Source organism: Tupaia chinensis, unplaced genomic scaffold (genome assembly GCF_000334495.1).
Source record: "Tupaia chinensis unplaced genomic scaffold, TupChi_1.0 Scaffold000231_1, whole genome shotgun sequence".
Classification (NCBI taxonomy): Eukaryota; Metazoa; Chordata; class Mammalia; order Scandentia; family Tupaiidae; genus Tupaia; species Tupaia belangeri.
In genome coordinates this window covers 81,166-99,256 of record NW_006159706.1, presented here as the reverse complement: position 1 = coordinate 99,256, position 18,091 = coordinate 81,166, and the positions used below count along the sequence as shown (strand labels likewise).

The following is an 18,091-nucleotide window of genomic DNA, read 5'->3' as shown; positions in this document are numbered from 1 at the left end:
CTCCAGGCACCACATTGCTCACGGTCAGTGTGAGTTTATTTGTACATCACTCTCAGGAGAGGAGGAGGTGTCCTCCTCGCCCCTGTATGAGGCTAGTGTCTGGCATCCCGTGCTAGCTGGAGGACTGGGTTTTCCACCAAATTTACCACGCACCTTACAAGGGCATGCATTTCCCCCTACAATCCTGGCACAGGCCTCTGCCCGAGAGTCCCCTGAATGGGCCTGTGAGTGGCCAGTGAAGTAGGGGGAGAAGGAAGACGGGAAACCTAGGGGATGCTGGGCAGGAAGGGAGATGGGCAGTGACGGCCAGCTACGTCCATCAGGGCTCACTGGGGTTCCAAGGAGGACAAACCTGCCTAGGACACCCAAGGGATACCCTGCGATGAAGGGGTAGGGCCTGGACAGAACAGAAGTTATTATGAGAGGCCCGACCCCTCCCCATTCCCGATTCTCCCCATCCTCACTCAGTTTCTCCACTTCCTTTGTGGCCCCACTTTGGTCCTCAACAGACCCCAAAAGCTCACACCAATGAGGACAGGCTGGGGCAGGAAACAGGCGCAGTGGCCTCTGGGCCCACTTTATTTGGAAGCAGGTGCGGGAGGAGCCTAGGCCTGCTGTGCCCGCAGCAGAGCTCGCACCTGGCTGATCTGCCAGTCGATGCTGGAGCGCGCTGTGCCGCCCAGGGCGCCGTACTGCTCCACGCTGTGCCCGTAGTCCCACACGCGGCTCACGTCACCCGAAAACAGGGGGCTGAGGGTAGGGGAGAGGAGGGGATGGCCAGAGCCGCCAGGCCACTGTGGCCTCCAGACACCCAGGCTGGTCTCTTGGGAGGCAGCAAAGGGAAGGGTTAGTGGGCCGCACCTGATTGTTTGCAATTCCTGCAGCGACAGCTGGTTGAGGGCAACCCCCTTGGTCTCTGCCATGAACACAGCTTTCCCAGAGGCCTCATGGGCCTGGCGGAATGGCATCTGGGGGCACCGGGCACAGGGAAAGCGGCACTGAGGCAGGCTCTCTCCATTCAGGTTCTTCCTGGGGCCCCTTCCTGGCCTCCCCTACCCCAGCCTGGGCAATGTCCCCATGCCCGCCTCTGCCTGGCAGCCTCTCTCACTTACCCCTTTGCGAACCAGGTAGTAGGCAAGGTCAGTGGCCAGCATGTCTGGGCTAAGAGCCTGTGCCATGTTCTCACGGTGAATCTGGGGGCATCGACTGCTAAGTGGGGAGCACTGGAGCCCCTGGAGTCTGAGGCCACTGGCCCCAGGACCAAGGCCGACCGCCTAAGGCAGGAAGCCTACCTGGCTCTGATTGACCCATCTGCTCATAACACTCATACGTTGTAGGTTTACTATTGGGGTTGACTTTTGTGCTTTCAGGGTCGTTATCTCTAGCATGCATCAAGATTACCTGGAGGATTTATTAAAAATGCAAATTGCTGGGCCCTACCCTCACAGTTTCTCATTCAGGAAATCTGGAGGGGGTCTGCTAGGATTGCTTTTCTTTCTCCTTCCTTCCTTCCTTCCTTTCTTTTCTTTCCTTTCTTCTCCTTTCTTTTCTTTCTTTTTCTTCTCTCTTTCTGTATATATTCTTTCACTCTGCCAGAGTCCACATGACTCCTCAGAGAGAGACAGAGACAAAAGGAGAGGGAAAGTAAGAAAGTCCATATGGGGCATGGTCATGTTGCAGTCCCTTCTCCATATCTCCCTCCTTTGGGGATTTTGTGCACGCTCACACACACACCTGGCATGTTTTTAAGCCACCAGGTCCAGCATTCAAAGCATGAGGTCAGCCATGTGGGATCCGACAGCCCTGACCACCAGGCCGCTGACTGGCTCATAGGACTGCATTTCTGCCAAGTTCTCAGGTGGTGCTGGTGGTGCTAGTTTGGGAACCACACTTTGAGAACTAGTGCTCCAGAGACACATTGTAAACTATTTAAGAATGAACCGATGTGACGGTGGGAATTTGCTTTGAAATAATTTTGTGGGGTGTGGTAGGTAGGTGAAGATCGCTGAAATAGAATGGTCGTGATTATTGTCACAGCTGGGTGTTGGCACATAGGGTTCATTAAGGACTCTCATACACTGAAAATTCCCCTAACGAATGATCAAAAAGAAATCTGGTCTGGCTAGTTGATGGGCTCTGGGCCCCTCGAGTCGAATCCACTTCTGTCTACAGCAGTAGCTTTTGCCCCTTCACTGCTCTCCACCTCCATACCCTTTCTTCCCCTGCCCAAGTCTTCCACCCGCCCTCACCACCTCTCAAGATCACCCTCCTGGCAGGGCCACCCTGGAATCTAGGGGCCTAGGGATAAAAAGGCGGGTGAGTAGGGGAGGGTGTGTCTTGCCTGCAGTGTAGAGATGACACCAGTGGCCACCTGGAGGACGGCACTCATGGTGTCTGACACTTCAAACACGGCTTCTTTGTCTTCCTGGGGGGGCACATGGCAAGGGGGTTAGGGCCCATCACCCACCCAGACATCCCACCACCTTCCCCTGGGACACTCAGTACTTCTTATACCCACACCAGGAGAAGAGAGCGCTGAGGGCGGTCACAGGGCTGTGTGCCCAAGATGGGAGGTGGCAGTTCTGTGGGTCCCCTGCCTGACTGTGCCAGAGCCGTGAACTGGAATATGGAGTGTAGGCAGAGGGGTCCCTCTCCCAGCCCCCAGACTCCCACCTGTAAGTCCTTGTTGTAGGTGCTTGGAAGTCCCTTCAGGGTCATCAGGAGCCCGGCACACTGCAGGAAGAGTGAGGCTCAGGAGCAGGGGACCCTTGGCCACTCCTACAAGACCCCTGGGGACCCACCAGGTCAGCCCAGGGCCTTGTCCCCTCTCTGCCCTGCTCACCCGCCCAAACACTCGCCCCGCCTTGCTCCGGATCAGCTCCAGGCTGTCTGGGTTTTTCTTCTGAGGCATCAGGCTGCTTCCAGTGCTGGGGACAGAGATGCTGGGACTGAAAGGGCTTGCCTGCCCCTTGCTGGTCTGCTGACTGGGGCAGGGCAGACCAGGCTGCACACACTCCATCCATCCCTGGCCAGTGGGTGGGGTGGGGAGGAAGGCCACCATGCCGGTGAGTGCAGAGGTAGGGCAGGGCAGGCGGCAGCTCGGGCTCACCTGTAGGCATCAGAGAGCTGCACGAAGCTGAACTCCTTGGTGCCATAGAGGATGAGGTCCTCAGCCATCCTGCTGAGGTGGGTCATGCACAGTGAAGCCCAGAACAGGAACTCAGCTTGGGAGAGGGAGGGAGAGCAGGTGCTCTGGTCCCTAAGCCTCCCACTCCCCTCCCAGCCTGGGAAGCTCCAGGTGGACCGTCTGGGCATGGAAGGACACGGGAGAAACTGGGGCTGGGGGACAAAGCAGGGGACTGGCCCTGGAGATGAGTAAAGTGACCCCCAAGACTTACCCACAAAGTCTCGCTCACTAGTGGCATCCATGCTGTTGAGGGTGATGGCGCCAAACTTCAGCTCTGGAGGCGGGGAATGAGGAAGAAACAGCTGGGCTGGAGGGCAAGGAGTGGGCTCTTCTAGTCCAGAGCAGGTTGTCCAGACACAGGGGAAGAGGGTGGGGAAGCACAAGTCCCAGGAGGGAGCCAGGAGCGCTGGGCTTCCCCAGGACCAGGTCCTCCTGCCATGGGTGAGCTTAACCCCATAGGCCATAAATGAAGGTTCTGCCCAGAAGGCACAGGCCTAGGCCCTCTCTTCTCATGTGGGTCTGTGGAACTCGATGGGTGCCAAGGGAGACTTTCCCCAGGGAGGAGGGGCAGGGCATCTCACCTGCTTGGAGCAGCTCCCGGTCCACACCCAGAGGATTGCCTGCAATGGCCCCGCTGCAGGGACAGGAGATTCACAGTGGTTGTCAGGGCTACAGTCTGCACCTCAGCCCCTTTCTGGGCCCAGTCGCCCTGGGTGCCAGAACATGTGTCCCCATGCGGGGGAAATGGCAGGCTGCAGGCAGCTAGCTAAGCCTCTGAGAGATCTCGCCCTCCTCAGACACATTCACTAGCTCGGTCGTCCTCATCTTGGAGAGAGCTGGGTATCCATGCAGGGTCCACTTCCTGGCCGGTTACCTGGCTTTCTGTCCCTCTCTGTCCTTCCTCTGTCAATCCCCAAGGGCCATAATTTGAGCCCCCAGGCCACACCAGTTCTCAGGCCAGCAGGCCCTCAGAGCCATGGAGACTCGCTCACCTCCCTAGGGGCAGGACGTTGATCCGCTTCTGTACCTCCAGCAGCCTCTCAGAGTCCCGTGTCAAGGCCACGGCATGGCTGTGGGAACCAGGGGCAGGAGGGTCAGGGCAGCCGGGGCCTCCCCTCCATCGCAGCCCCTTCGTGGCACCTCGGCACCACTCCTCACCTCAGGATCCAGTGGCTCCAGCGGATGGGCTGAGCCCTCTGCAGGTGTGTGTACCCTGGGAAGAGGACGTCACGTTCCCTGTGGCAGAAAAGAGGCGAGTCCTCAGGGACTGGAGGCAGGCAGAGGCTGGCATCGAACTTCACGTGAGGCCTGCCTATGACCCTGGGACCCTGTAGGCCCAGACTACTCCAGGGAAGAGCAGAGCAGGCCTGCAAGGCTCTGCCTAAATGAGGGACAAGGTGATCTCCTGGGATAAACAGATCCTAAAGGAAGAGACCAGCAGTGGGACGGTGTGATCAAGGCGCCTACAGGAGGCGAGGCTTTGCCAGGACTGAACATGGACTTGGCCTGCAGGGACCAGAGCAGGGAGGAGGCCCACAGTGGGCCCACCTGGCAGTGGGAGGCTGTGTTGTGAATAGGCAGGCCCTCAGAAATAGCTGGGAGCACCTTAACATCGATGGGATGGGGGAGACGTGCTGTGGGTAATGGGTCTATTTTGTGGTTTTATTTTAAATGGGCACCTGTTTTGAGATAAAATTCATAGACAATTTACCCATTTAAAGCGTATGCTCTATGTATAACTACCACCACATCAATTTTAGAGCATTTTCATCACCCCCATAACGAATTTCGGTACCATCAACACTCGCTATTCCCCTATCCGGGCCTACCCCACCCCAGGGTAACAGTTCTATGCCTTTGTTTTCCAGCAGGTGACGGGTCTGTAAATTAGGGGACAGAGAGTCGGGAAAAGGAGGGGTCAGCCCTGTCTCTGACGCCACACAGGGACTTGTCAGCAGCTCCTAGGCCAGGTCTGCAAGAAGCAAGCCAGCTGCAAAAGCAGGTCACAGGAGCCAAAGCCTGAGATAAGGTCAGCAGGAGGCAGCTTTGGCTTTTCCTTTGCCAGCCATGCTGGGTGGGGATGGAGGATGTAACATGGGGGACATGGGACACAGACAGACTGGGAGTGGCTCTGGCTGCTCCAGTCACAGTCAGGCCCTTTCCTTGGGCTCCAGGACATTTGCCTAACCCCTTAGCCACCTGCCTTCAAATCCTCAAAGGGTGAGCTTTGCAAGCCTCAAGCCTCCTAACTTCCACAGAGGTTAGGAGGATGCAAGAACTGCCCCACTCCTGGATCCTGTGCCTTGCTTGGTCCAGGAGTTCTGGGGCCACCCCGTACACAGGGCCTGGCTCCCTGACCCTGATTATCACTGTCCCCCAGGTCTGGTGTTCAGGGGAGAGGAGACCCTGGCTACCCTCATGCCCCTCTCTGCCACCCAGGTCTCTGGAGGACTTACGCCTCTGCCCGATCCACCATGGTTCTGATGAGCTCCCAGAGGAGGGCCGAGAGTGAGGAGCAGGTCTGCCGCATCCACAGCCTCAAGTCTGTGACCACCTGTGGGGAGGAGGAGGTGGCCCTCAGGGAGGCAGATGTGCTGCTTCCCTGAGGAGCCAGGACCACAGCCCTGACGGCCGCCTGGGCATGCAGTGACGGGCGGAGGGGCCGGCAGCACCTGGTCGTTGCGACTGCGTCCTGTGTGCAGCTTCCCTGCGGTCTCCCCGATGAGCTCCTGGGGCAGAGGGAGACACAGAGTCAGGGTCTGCACGCTCACAGCCCAGGGGTTTGAGCCAGGCAGGGCAGGGTTCCTCACCAGCCTTCACTTGCCCACCTCCCCCAGAGCCCCTGCTCCTGCCCAAACGTCTTGCTGTTTCTCATCTCCTATTCTGAGGTGCCCCTGCACTCTGCCCGTGCTGAAGGGAAGAGAATCTGGCACTTATTCTCAGTGTGGTCCAGGGCAAGGTGGAGACGGGAGGCCAGGGAGGCGGGGCAGGGTCATACCTTCAGGCGCCGCTCGTTGGCTGTGTGGATGTCCTCATCATTGGGGTTTAGTTTGAAGGTGCCCTGGGCCCACTCCTCAGCCACCTACAGTGATGCAGCAATCCCAGGGTCAGTGGGCAGGACTGTCCAGATGCCCGTGTCCAGGTCCTACCCTCTCCCTGATGACCGGCTGTCCCTGTACAGGAGCGAAGTCCTGGCAATGCCCCTTAGGAGGAGGCTGGCACTGCCCCCACACCCGAGGAAGCATGTTGGGCCAAGTACAGCTTTGTCCATGAGCTATGGGGGCCATTGAAGGATGAGAGAGACGGTGACCACAGCACGTGGCTGCCCAGCATGTCTAAGCAAAGGATTCTTACAACGTGACACTGCAGCCTGCACGTGGGGATTCACTGGGAGCCTGGGGCTCCAGAGAGGGGCCTCGGGTGGAGCTTGGGCATGGAGAGTACCTTGTCCAGGCCGTGGAGTATCTGGTCCCTCTCAGCCTTGGTGAGGAGCCCCGCTTTCTCCAGGCCCCTGCTGTAGGCCTTGCTGCCCTGCACGTCCACCTCCCACAGGTGCCGGTCATAGTTGATGGATGCATTGAACTTCTCCATGATGGGGTCCACTGCACCCACAAAGCGGCCACCCCATAGCTTTCCACTCTGGTTAAGAAAGTGGGAGCAGTTACTCTCCCCCACCCTCAGAACAGTGCCTCATGCAGAGGGCCCTCAGGAGGGGCACCACATCTGATGGCAGTGGGCGCAGCAGGCAGGACTGTCCTCACTGGGTAGACCCAGATGGCCAGGAACGAGGGAGTGAGCGTGGAGACGCAGCTGGACACCGAGGTTAGAGCTCGTTCCCACCCCATAGCAGGACTCCAAGGAGGTGATGATAGGGGGTACGAGACATCCCTGAGATTGCATCCGAATTTCTGGAACCCTTGCTGTCACTGAGCAAGGTGAGAAGTCACCCGATCCCAGAGTTTTATCCAGCTCTGATGTAACAGTGACAGTGACAGCAGTGCCGGCTCACGTACAGTCCCTCTCCTGTGTGCCAGGCCTGATGCCCACTGCGTGGCACGTACTGAACTGACAGCAACCCTCTGAGGCAGGCAACAACACGATGCCACTCTGGAGAAGGGGAAACTGAGGCAAAGGGAAGAGCTTGCCCTCACTGGGCATGGGAGAGCCAGAGCTGCCATCCAGCAGTCTGGTGTCAGAGCCCCTGCTCTCAACCCCACGTTCCACCAGGGCCTATCTGCTTGCTCTGGTGTCCTGAATTATCATGCAGGAACAGGCAGTGAGGGCACCTACCGGACTTGAGTTACCTGCATCTTTCTGGGTTTTTTTTGAGAGGTTTTTGCTATAGGGCGCATGCGCTTGCCAGACAGACAGAAAGCCAGAAAGCGAGAAACCATCCCCCGGGGGATAACCACGCTGCAATCCCTTCTCCATTCTCCTCGCGGGACCTTGGGCATGCACACACATGCACCCAGCGTGAGTTTAAGCCACTGGGTTCGGGACTCAAACTGCGGTCGACTACATGGGAGTCCAGCGACCTAGCCATTACGCCAACTGCTGGTCCCGTGTTACCTGCATCTTTCTCTCCCACAGTTTGGGCCCTAAGAGCCCAACTCCAACTTCTAATATGTTCTGGAGAATACCCCTGACACTCTTATGACGGTCTCCTAGGAAGTCACTAGCTGACCCCTCAGCCCCAAGGAACCAAGGGCAGAGGGATGGCTTAGAGGCACCCATGTTTTGAAAGAGGGCACTGGCCAGGGCATGCGATGGATGGGGGAGGGGTGCAGAACACCTGGGGAGCAGTCCAAGTACCTGGAGTGCCAAGGCCTGGGAGGACAGTGTGCTGGGGTGTATGTGTGGGGTGTGGGTGGGCAGGTTATTTCATGGCCATCCTTTTTATAGAAGGGGGTCCTCTGCTATCCCTCTGCAATGCTCCTGACCATGGGCATGTTATGTCCCCTGTCTAAAACCTCAGGGTTACCTCTCTATTAAACAATAGCAGTACCTACGTGATAGGCTTGTTGTGAGCACTGAACTGGATGTTTGCTAAGCGTGTACCTAGCACAGTGTGAATAGTGAATGCTCAGTATCACTAAGAGGGGGCTAGGCAGCACTGCAGGAGTCTCCATGGTGCTCTGCCCCAGGCTGTGGGCTGACCCCTCCATGCCCAACAGTCCTGGTTGCCAAAGGACTCTGCCCTGCAGAGGCAGCCTCCGCCCCCCTCAGCCTTTTGAACCGGCCCGCCCCTTACTCTCCAGCTGTCCCACCAAGCCTGGCTCTGCAGCAAAGCACCACGTGGGGTCCTGGTCCTGACAACTGGGGCCAGAGGGCAAGGCCAGCCAGTCACCCCTCAGCTAGGAGCCTGGCTGGCACTGCCTCTCTCCACATACACACACACCTCCACCCCTGGCAGGTTCCTGGACCTCCCTGCTCCAGTTGTTAGTAATAACAAGTACTTAACAAGCCAGGCTGCAGCCAAACCAATTAGTACCAACCTGCAGGATGGCGGGGGCAAGCTGAGGTCACCGAAGCGCTGGCCTGAGGGCAGATCACTCTGCCCTGGGACCAAGCTCCCACCCTCCTGGCAGGCATATGAAGAGCCCAGGAGGAGGGCAGAGCGTAGTGCCTTCACCTAGGCACTGAGGAGAGGGAGAGACCCGTGGGGCACTGCTCTGAGCCAGGTCATTTCTGGGCCAGAATGATCTCTCTGAGGCTAGGGGGGCAGGCCACTGAGCTGGGCTGGATTGAATGAGCAACAGCCTGTTTACAGAGGGGCCGACAGCCATTATTGTACAGGGGATATCGGCACTGCTCCTGGTAGCCATCATCCACTGAGCCTCTGCTATCGCTCGGCCGTGCTAGGGCTCCCAAATGCTGGGAAATCCTCCTACAAGGTAGGCACTATTACCCTTGTTTTATAAACGACAAAAGAGGTTCAGGGAAATCGAGTCTCTTTGGTACAGAAACCAAGTTTGCTCGGCTCCAAAGTCCAGGCTCTGCCCCTGGCCCCTCCATTGAGAAGTGGAAGCCAGCAGGGCAGGATTCTTACCCCATTTATTCAGATGCACTGAGAGAGAAAGAGGAAGTGACCTGCAGCTAATGAAGGCCCAGGGAACTGGAAGCCAGATCTGCCTTCCAGGCTCAGAGTTCTCATTGGGATCAGGCAAAAAGCCCCCTTCCTGAAGGGCTCAAAGCAGTGACCTCAGGATCCAGTACCTTATAGAGGGACAGACAGCTATGATTGTCCCCATTTGCCAAATAAATCACCTGAGGACTAAGGAAAGGAACTGCCTTGGACTCCTGCCACTCAGTGGTCAGGGACAGAAGCCAAGAGACCGTGACCGTAAGGAGAGGCCATTGGCGAAGGAAGGACCCAGGCACGGGAGGCCAGTGGAGACACAAGGGACAGCCTCCTACCTTCTGGCCCTTTCTTTTCACAATGTATTGTTATTGTTTTCTAATTTGCTACAGGTGGTCGCCAGAGAGAACTGAGAATGAGCAAGAGAGAGAGAAAGGGTGAAAGTAGCCATCAGGTCCAGGACTCGAATTGTGTTCAGCCATGTTGGGAGTCCAGCATCTTAACTACGGCGCCACTTCCTGGCCCACTCTGTTTTTTGTTTGTTTTTGCTATAAGGGTTCCTGGGCTCACTGGAGAGATCAGAGGGAAAGTGAGAAATCACCACCCAGGGGGCGTAGCCACAGCACATCCTTTCTCTTCTACTTTCCTCTTGGAATGTTGGGCGCCCAGGCTGGCCGCCCGCCTGCCCAGCATTCTATTCAAGTCCTAGGCCTGGGATGCCGACCACTAGTCAGCCATGTGGGATCCAGCCGCCTTGACCTCCACAACACCTCCTGGCCCACTTCTGAACCTTTCTATCAGTACATGCAGTCGAGGGCAGGGCACTTTCCCGCTGAAGCTCCTCTCTACGCAGGGACAATTGCTGCGCGGGAGAAGGGGTGTGGTGCAGGGTAGGGACTATTGGCGAGGTGAGGAGCTGAGTGAGAGCGCAGCCCTTCCCAGAGGGCAGGCACCACTGTCAGGTCAAGGCAGGGTCCTCTCCCCCAACTAGAGGGGACACCAGGGGTGATCCAGAGGAAGGACGGTGATGGGAACCCCGGGAATCCGGGTAAAGGTCTCTGCCAGGTTTTCACAGGTGCATCAGGTGCGCCGGCCGCCTGGAACCAGCACCGGCAATTATCTGGAGCGAGGCCGGCGGTGGGTCTGGCACGGGAAGATCTCGTGCGCAGGTCACGGCCTTGGCTGGCACCCAGGGTCCTCCCCGTTTCGGAGGCTCAGAAGATGGACGTCCCCGAGGTCCCACTCACCTCCGATGCCATGATGGGTGGTTCCTCGTCCTCCCGTACCCTCGGTCCTCCTGGTCTAGAAAACAAGACCGGGCTGACGACCAAGGTCCCCGGGCGCGGCGGCTCCGAGCTCCGGGCACAGCGTTTAGACTTGCTGTCGGAGCTCGGCTTGGCAGTCCCCTGTGCGCGCGCCAAGCCTGTCGGCGACCCCAGCTCCCGCGGGTCCCGCCGCTCCCGCCCGTCCGGCTGCCACGCACTCACCGCCTGGACGCGCCGTCAGTCTCTGGCCAGCCACCCGGCTGGGACCCGGCTGGACTTTCCTGGCCCGGATGGCGTCAGCCGCCTCTGGGCCCTGTCCCCGCCTCCTGGTGGTGGCTGTCGCACCAATCCTAGGCAGCCCGGCGAGGTGGGCGTTGCCTCCACCTTCCAACCTGGGCTATGTGTGGGCGGAGCCATCTCCGATTGAGCTTTAGGTCCAGGGGCCTCTTGGTGGAGTGGAGGGCAGGACTAGGGGGTGGTGTTACGACGTCAGCAGATGTGTAATGCACTGGAAACCCAGGCTAGGGGGCTGGAGGCCCTGACACCAGGCCTGGGCCAGGCGGGTTCACAAGACATGAAAAGTGGAATTTCGGGACCAGCTGATGGCATAATGGATACTTCGCTGGACTCCCACGTGGTCGACTGTGGTTTGAGTCCTGGACCTGGGGCAGAGTGCGTGTGGGTAGGTGCCCAGACTCCTCAGAGGAGAATGGAGAAGAGACTGAAGTGTGGCGAGCACACGCATCCTATAACAAAAATCTCTCTCTTAAAAAAAAAAAAACGTGGAACTTCATGCGCATTCACTCATTCGTTCAACAATTATGTACCAGGCATCTCCAGTATGCTGGGGACAGAGTCAGAGGTGAAGAAAAAGAAATGAGCGTATGAAATGGACCAGATGTGGGAGGACCCCTGAGGGGGAGCGTCTGTTTTTGGTGCTCAGGGAAGAGTTCCTTGATATGATTACTTGATTATTTAACAAAAATGATAGCTAGTTTTAGACGCTGGAGGTACAGCCATGAACTTATGCCCTATAGAGGATCCAGTGAAGATGTCCCAGACTTGAGTCTTGGAAGATGTGGGGGTTTGCTTACTGGAGAAAAGGAGAGTAGGCGGGCAGAGGGGAGTAGCCAGGTTAAAGGCTGGGTGGCCAGAATGTGAGTGGCCTGCCTGGAGGACAGGAAATGATCAGAGTGGCTGTCAGGGGCTGGGGAGAATGGGAGTGGATTGGGCTAAGCTTGTGAAGGGCCTTGGATGTCAAAGGGGGAAGTTTGTTCTCGGTCCTTTGGGTCAAAGGGGCCAATAAATTTTTAAAATCAGGAAAACCAACTTTCTTTTTTGAAAAGATAAATCTGGCAACAGTATTGAGCATGTTATGGAAGGGCGGAGAGACCAAAGGCTGGATTGGATGCCTTGTGGGCTGAAGGCTTTTAGCCCTCACTCATCTCAAGAGCGGGATTATTTGGCATTGTCAGAGTGCAGCACGCTGTTTCAAGTCTCCTTAAATGCTCTCCCTGTGCCCGGGAAGTCTCCGCTGTCTTCCTACCTCCCAGTCATCCATCAATATTCTGGCCAACATCATCAACATGGGGTTGCCTCCCAGCTGGTCCAGATGTCTAGCTCTGGGCACCCATGAGACCTTGAGCATAAGGGCATCTAGCAATCTCCCCCTGAATTAGGAAAACTCTAGTAGCTACTTCTGGGTCTTCTGCTTGGCCCACTGTGAGCTTCTTGGGAGCAAGGTTCATCTACTGTATCTCTCTAACCTGACCCTCCCTCCTCTCCTGTCTTTCCCCAAAGAAGTCCCAGCCCTGGGTTGCAGCAGGCTGCTAGGAAGACAGAAAAAGAGTAAGACCAGCCATAGCCATGTGGTCCTGAAAAATGAAAAAGTGAAGTGGCAAGGCCTGGCATCTACCAGATAGTGTCTGAGGCCTGGCGTCCCTTCCTGAGAGGCCAAGTGTGAAAACCAGTGTCATTTTGCATGAGGTCACATTCATGGATTGCTATCAACATACAGGGGCCAAGCACTGTGGCAAATGATTTAAGACAGGAAAGGGGAGTGGGGGCAGGCGTTTGACAGCAGGGCTGTAGCCATAACACCTAACATGAGTAACTGACCCGTGCCAGGCTCTATGTGAAAGCCCTCACACAGTTCATCTCACTTCCTCTTCACAGCAGTCCTGTTAATAGTGAGGAAACAGAAGCTGCAAGAGACTGGGGTTAGAAGACATATTCATGGACACCCAGGTAGAAGGGGACAGTCTGGCTGCCCACACTGTACCAGATGACAGAAGAGAGGCCATTGGTCCAGATGTGCTTGCTACAAATAGCAATCTTGGCCTGTATGGAGGCCATTCTGCAGAGAGGGAACAAGGAACTCAGGAAGAAGAGGAAGACAGGGAGGCAGTATAGAAGCTTGTGAAGAAAAAACAAAAAAAAAACAGACATGTCAAAGGGACCTGCAACTGTGAGTCCCTAATGGTACAGACTGAAGTGGACATGACCTTGATCTCGAGGAAGCATCTTTGGCATTGAAGAGCCATGGGAACAGAATAGCCAAGTTTATTTTGAAAACCTGAGGTCCCTGAGCAAAAATCCTAGGGAGGTTACCAGTGCAGGGAGGATGGGACAGAAGAACTGCTTATCTCCCATGGTCAGGAGGCCAGCCTTCACTACCTGTAATCCACAGAGAGGTAAGAAAAGAGCTCTGAATGGCCACTATCCAGGCCTTTGGTAGGCAACACTCAGCCCGTAACACAGTAATCAGCTCCTCCCCAAAGCAGGAGCTCTGGGTGGACCCTGAAGTCAATGTGGAAGCACAGCTGGCAGAAAGGCTGGGTTTTGGACTCTGCGGACCACAGCTGAAGATGCCTCGTTCTCAGGAGTCCCATCGATCACCTCGGACTCAGTCATACACTGCCATGCTGGGACTGCTGGCTTTGGCGCCTGTGGTGAGTCCATTTCCAGGGAATTGCTAGGGTTGCCTTGACCCTATAATGCAATGGAGAGAGCAGATGGGATTGAGAAATTCATTGTCTGGAGACTCAAACTACAAAAAATGCTAAAGATACTCTTCATGATGAAAGAAAATGCTATCGATGGATGCACAGGTCTACAGGAAGGAAAAAAGAGCACCACAAATGGTAACTGTGTGTAGAAGACATTTTTCTCTCCTAATTTCATTTTTAAAGTGACTACTTAAGGTAAAAATGATACCTTTATTTTTTTTTGAGAGGTTTTTAGAGCGTGTGTGCTTGCCAGAAAGAAACAGACAGAAAGCAAGATATCACCTCCCAGAGGGGATGGCCATGCCATAATCCCTTCTCCTCCATTCTCCTCTCGGGATCTTGGGCACACATGCACATGTGCCTGGCGTTTAAGCCACCGGGTCCAGGACTCAAACTATGATTGACTACATGGGAGTCCAACAACCTAGCCATTATGCCAACTGCTGGTCCCCCCTTTCTTTCCTATAGGGCACATGTAACTTTTTGGAGAGACAGAGAGAGAGAAGAAGAAAGAGGAAAAAGAGAAAGTGTTGAGAAATCACTCCTCAGGGGAGATGGCCACCCCATAATCCCCTTTCCTCCTTTCTCCTCTTGGGATTTTGGACATGTATGCATATGCACCCAGCATTTTTCAAGCTTCTGGTCTGGATTTTTTTTTTGGCGGGAGGGAGAGGTTTTTGCTATAGGGTGTGTGTGGTTGCTAGAAAGACAGAGAGACAGAAAGTGAGAAATCACCCCCTAGCGTGGATGGCCATGCCATAATCCCTTCTCCTCCATTTGCCTCTCAGGATCTTGGGCAGGCACGCACCTGGCATGAATTAAGCCACTAGGTCTGGGACTCAAACCCCAGTTGACTACATGGGAATCTAGCAACAGAGCCATCATGCTATCTGCTGGTTCCTAGGATTTTTTTTAAATAATTTTTTAAAATTTAATTTTATTCATTGTCAGTATTTTATTTATTTATTTATTTTGAAGTTGACCAGAGAGAAACAGAGAGAGGAGGAAAGTGAGAAAGCAAGCTTCCAGGTCCGGGACTTGAACCATGGGACCATGGTCAGCCATGTGGGAGTCCAGCCAGCTTAACCACCACAACACCTGCCAGCCCCTGGTCTAGGATTTGAACCATGTAGTTAGCTATGTGTGATCTAGCACCTCAACCATCATGCCACCTACTGGCCCAAGATAACATTTTTATAACAAAGTGGAGGAGAAGACTAATGGAATTATACTGTTGTAAGGTACTTACATTAGCTATGAAGATGTGTAATACTCATTCAGGGTAACTTGGATAGGTTAAGGATTTTTGTTGTAAACCCTAGAGCAACCAACTTAAAAAAAAAAAGGTACACCTAAAGTCAGGGGGAAAAATGTGAAATGCTAAAATGTAATTAATCGAAAAGTTAGGGGCCCAGATCCACTGGTGCATGCTGCTAAGATGCTATGTAGGCTGTGACCACATGAAAGCCTGGCTTCGATTTCTGGTCCAACCTAAAGGCCAAGCTCAGGGGCATGCTCCTGCAATCCCAGCAACTCAGGGAGGCTAAGGCAGGAGGGTCACGAGCTCAAGGCTGGCCCAGGCATGGTGGCACATACCTGCAGTCCCAGCAGGGAGGACTGGAACAAGAGATTTGTAACATGTCAAGGTCCTGTTTAAAAGCAAAACCAAACAAACCTCAAGAACAAAGGACACAGGGACCAGCAGATGACATAATGGTTACGTTGTTGGACTTCTACATAGTCGACCATGGTTCGAGTTCCAGACCTGGCAGCTTAAAACTCATGCGGGGGGCTGGCGGGTGGCTGGCGGGTGGCATGGTGGTTGAGGGCTCTGGACTCCCACATGGCCAACCGTGGTTCAAGTCCTGGACCTGTGACTTGCTTTCTCACTTTCCCTTTCTGTCTCTTGCTCTCCTTCTTTATTTATTTTAAGTAAATAAAGTTAAATAAAATAATTCTAAAAATAAAAATCATGCCAAACGTGTGTGCATGCATGCCCAAAATCCCTATAGGAGAATGGAGGAGAAGGGATTGCGGTGTGGCCATCCCCCCTGGGGAGTGATTTCTCGCTTTCTGTCTCTTTGTCTTTCTCTGTCTCTCTAGTGAGCACACATACTCTATAGCAAAAATCTCTCTAAAAAAATAAAAGAAAGAAAATAAGAACAAAGGACACAAGGACAGACAGAAAAAATAGCAACAGGGAGCTGGTCCCATAGCCTAGTGGGTAAGAGAGTCAGATCCCATATGGTTCACTGTGGTGTGCATCCCAGCCCCAACAGCTTGAAAAAATACACTGGATGTGTGTGCATGCATGCCCAGAATTTTGACAGGATGGAGAACCAGAGAAAGGACTGTGGCGACCATGTCCCATCAGGAAGTGTTTTGTCCCTTTTACTTTCTGTCTCTTAAATGTTATTATCAATAATAACAGTCTATCAGAAGAGGGAGCTATGGAAGAAAGGAAGGGGTTCTTAACTCATTCACACCCCCTGAGCATCACTCTAGGGAATGTCAAGCTGACTCCTGCCTGAGGAAGGAAAAAACTTGACAATATTTAGAATGAGACCAAGGTGTTTTCGCTATATAAAAAAGGAGAAAAAAAAAAAAAAAACAATCCAAAATGACAATAACAGCTAAGAATCCTGGAGTTCTAACAGTGTGCCAGGCACCATATTAAACATCCCACGTGGGTTATCTCTTTAAACCCTCACAACCACCCCTCGAAGTCAATGCTATCATCACTCCCATTCTACTGATGAGGAAACTGAGTCTGGGAGAGATGAAGTGACTGGTCCAAAGGCACCCCGCCAGGAAATGACAGAGCTGGAAATTGAACCCAGAAGTCTGGCCACAGAGCTCATGATCTGCGCAGGGCAGCGATAATGCCTGCCAAGATCGATCTGTCAGAAGTTAATTGCCCAAGGGGCCAAATTAACTAACTACTGGCTAAGAGGATCATTACTAAATCTCATGTGGTAATCCTTGTTTCCGGTCCTTGTAGTGAATAAAGTTTGACAAGGCATCGAGGTCTTCATTTGCTGAGTTAAGATTGACCATACAGGTTTTTCTCTCTTTCTTTCTTTCTTTCTTTCTTTTTTAATATTTACTTATTTATTTATTTAATTCCATTTGTTGTTATTATCATTTTTAAATTTTGACTGGAGAGAGGCAAAGAGGGAGAGAGAAAGGGAAAGCGAGAAAGCAAGCCTCCAGGTCTGGGACTCGAACCGTGGTCAGCCATGTGGGAATCCAGTGCTCTTAACCACCATGCCACCTGCCAGCCACAATACGGGCTTTTCTCATAAGCAACCTGAGGTGATCTGTGAAAATGGTTCACTATTCACTTGACCCAGATAACCCCATAAAGTCATGCAAATCAAGAGGTTCAAATTTTCATATTCATTTTAAGAACACTTGTGAAGCTGTCCACACTGTATGCCCATCCAAAAAACCACCAAGTATCTGAAGGATGTCACTTTACAGAAGCAGTGTGTGCCATTCTGTTGTTACAATGGTGGAGTTGATAGATGTGCCCAGGCCAAACAGTGGGGCTGGACACAAGGTCAGTGGCCCAAAAAGAGTGCTGAATTTTTGCTACACATGCTTAAAAATGCAGAGTCATGCTGAACTTAAGGGGTTAGATGTAGATTCTCTGGTCATTGAGCACATTCAGGTGAACAAGGCACCCAAATGCGCCATCGTATGTACAGAGCTCATGGAGGGATTAACCCATACATGAGCTCCCCCTGCCACATCGAGATGATCCTCACTGAAAAGGAGCATACTGTTCCTAAACCAGAGGGGAAGTTACCCAGAAGAAAAAGATATCCCAGAAAAAAACTGAAGAAATAAAGATTTATGACACGGGAATAAAGTCAGCATAAAACAAATGTAGATACAAATTTTTAAAAAAAGATTGACTATATAGAGTGAAGAAGGGAGTGTGGCATAGAGAACCCCTATGAGTGGGTGCTCTCTCTCTCTTTTACTGTCCATTGAGTGCATGTACCCTCTAGCAAATATATATTGGCCATATGGACAATCTGGGTGCATATCCTCGTGTTGGGTATGCAGGAGCCCACTTGAAAGAATGCCATAGGAGATGACAAGAGCTCCGATCCCATTAGTTCTTAGTAGAGACAGTTGGTCTCTACTAAGTCCAGGCAGAGGCCTCTCACCGTCAGAACTTTACAACAGTCCAAGCGGGACCAGCAGTTGGTGTAATGTTTATGTCACTGGACTCCCATGTAGTCAACCATGGTTTGAGTCCCGGACCCAGTGGCTTAAAATTCATGCTGGGCACACATGCATGTGTACCCAAAATCTCGAGAGGAGAATGTAGGGGAAGGGGTTGCCACCTGCTGGCCCCACGCACCTGAGCTAGTTTATTATAGGGCCCTCAGAGACACCAGTCTTTCTTCCACAGAAGCCCATCCCTAAAACCTTGACCTTGTGTGCTCCACCCCCCTCATCCAGCTAAAGCCCCGGCTTTGGGCTTTGGGACGCTTCCACTCATTAGTCATTCCCTCCTCGGCTCCATTGCATCTAAAAA

The 18,091-nt window shown here is 53.6% G+C and overlaps 1 protein-coding gene across 3 annotated transcripts; it reads right to left on the bottom strand.

The window, feature by feature from the left end:
- Positions 1-18: 18 nt before the first annotated feature.
- ASL (argininosuccinate lyase) lies at positions 19-10,859 on the bottom strand. 3 transcript variants are annotated; one of them, XM_006148085.3, is made up of 17 exons: positions 10,754-10,859; positions 10,514-10,568; positions 6,632-6,826; positions 6,186-6,269; positions 5,860-5,916; positions 5,644-5,741; positions 4,346-4,423; positions 4,180-4,257; positions 3,769-3,821; positions 3,399-3,461; positions 3,110-3,224; positions 2,843-2,927; positions 2,674-2,733; positions 2,342-2,425; positions 1,113-1,193; positions 862-968; positions 19-750 (listed from the first exon to the last, which is right to left on the bottom strand). In XM_006148085.3, exons 2-17 carry the CDS (start codon positions 10,523-10,525, stop codon positions 606-608), a joined length of 1,395 nt encoding a protein of 464 aa, XP_006148147.1. In that variant the 5' UTR covers positions 10,526-10,568; positions 10,754-10,859; the 3' UTR covers positions 19-605. The 3 variants fall into 3 exon arrangements, with proteins under 3 accessions (XP_006148147.1, XP_027627487.1, XP_014443171.1); XM_027771686.1 differs by lacking the exon at positions 1,113-1,193; XM_014587685.2 differs by lacking the exons at positions 19-750; positions 862-968; positions 1,113-1,193 and adding an exon at positions 1,721-2,005.
- Positions 10,860-18,091: the final 7,232 nt, after the last annotated feature.

Coding starts and splice junctions, on each gene's coding strand:
- ASL (XM_006148085.3), bottom strand. Junction 4,258..4,345: donor TGGAGCCACTGGATCCTGAG/GTGAGGAGTGGT, acceptor TGGTTCCCACAG/CCATGCCGTGGCCTTGACAC. Junction 2,426..2,673: donor CCTACAACAAGGACTTACAG/GTGGGAGTCTGG, acceptor GTGCCCCCCCAG/GAAGACAAAGAAGCCGTGTT.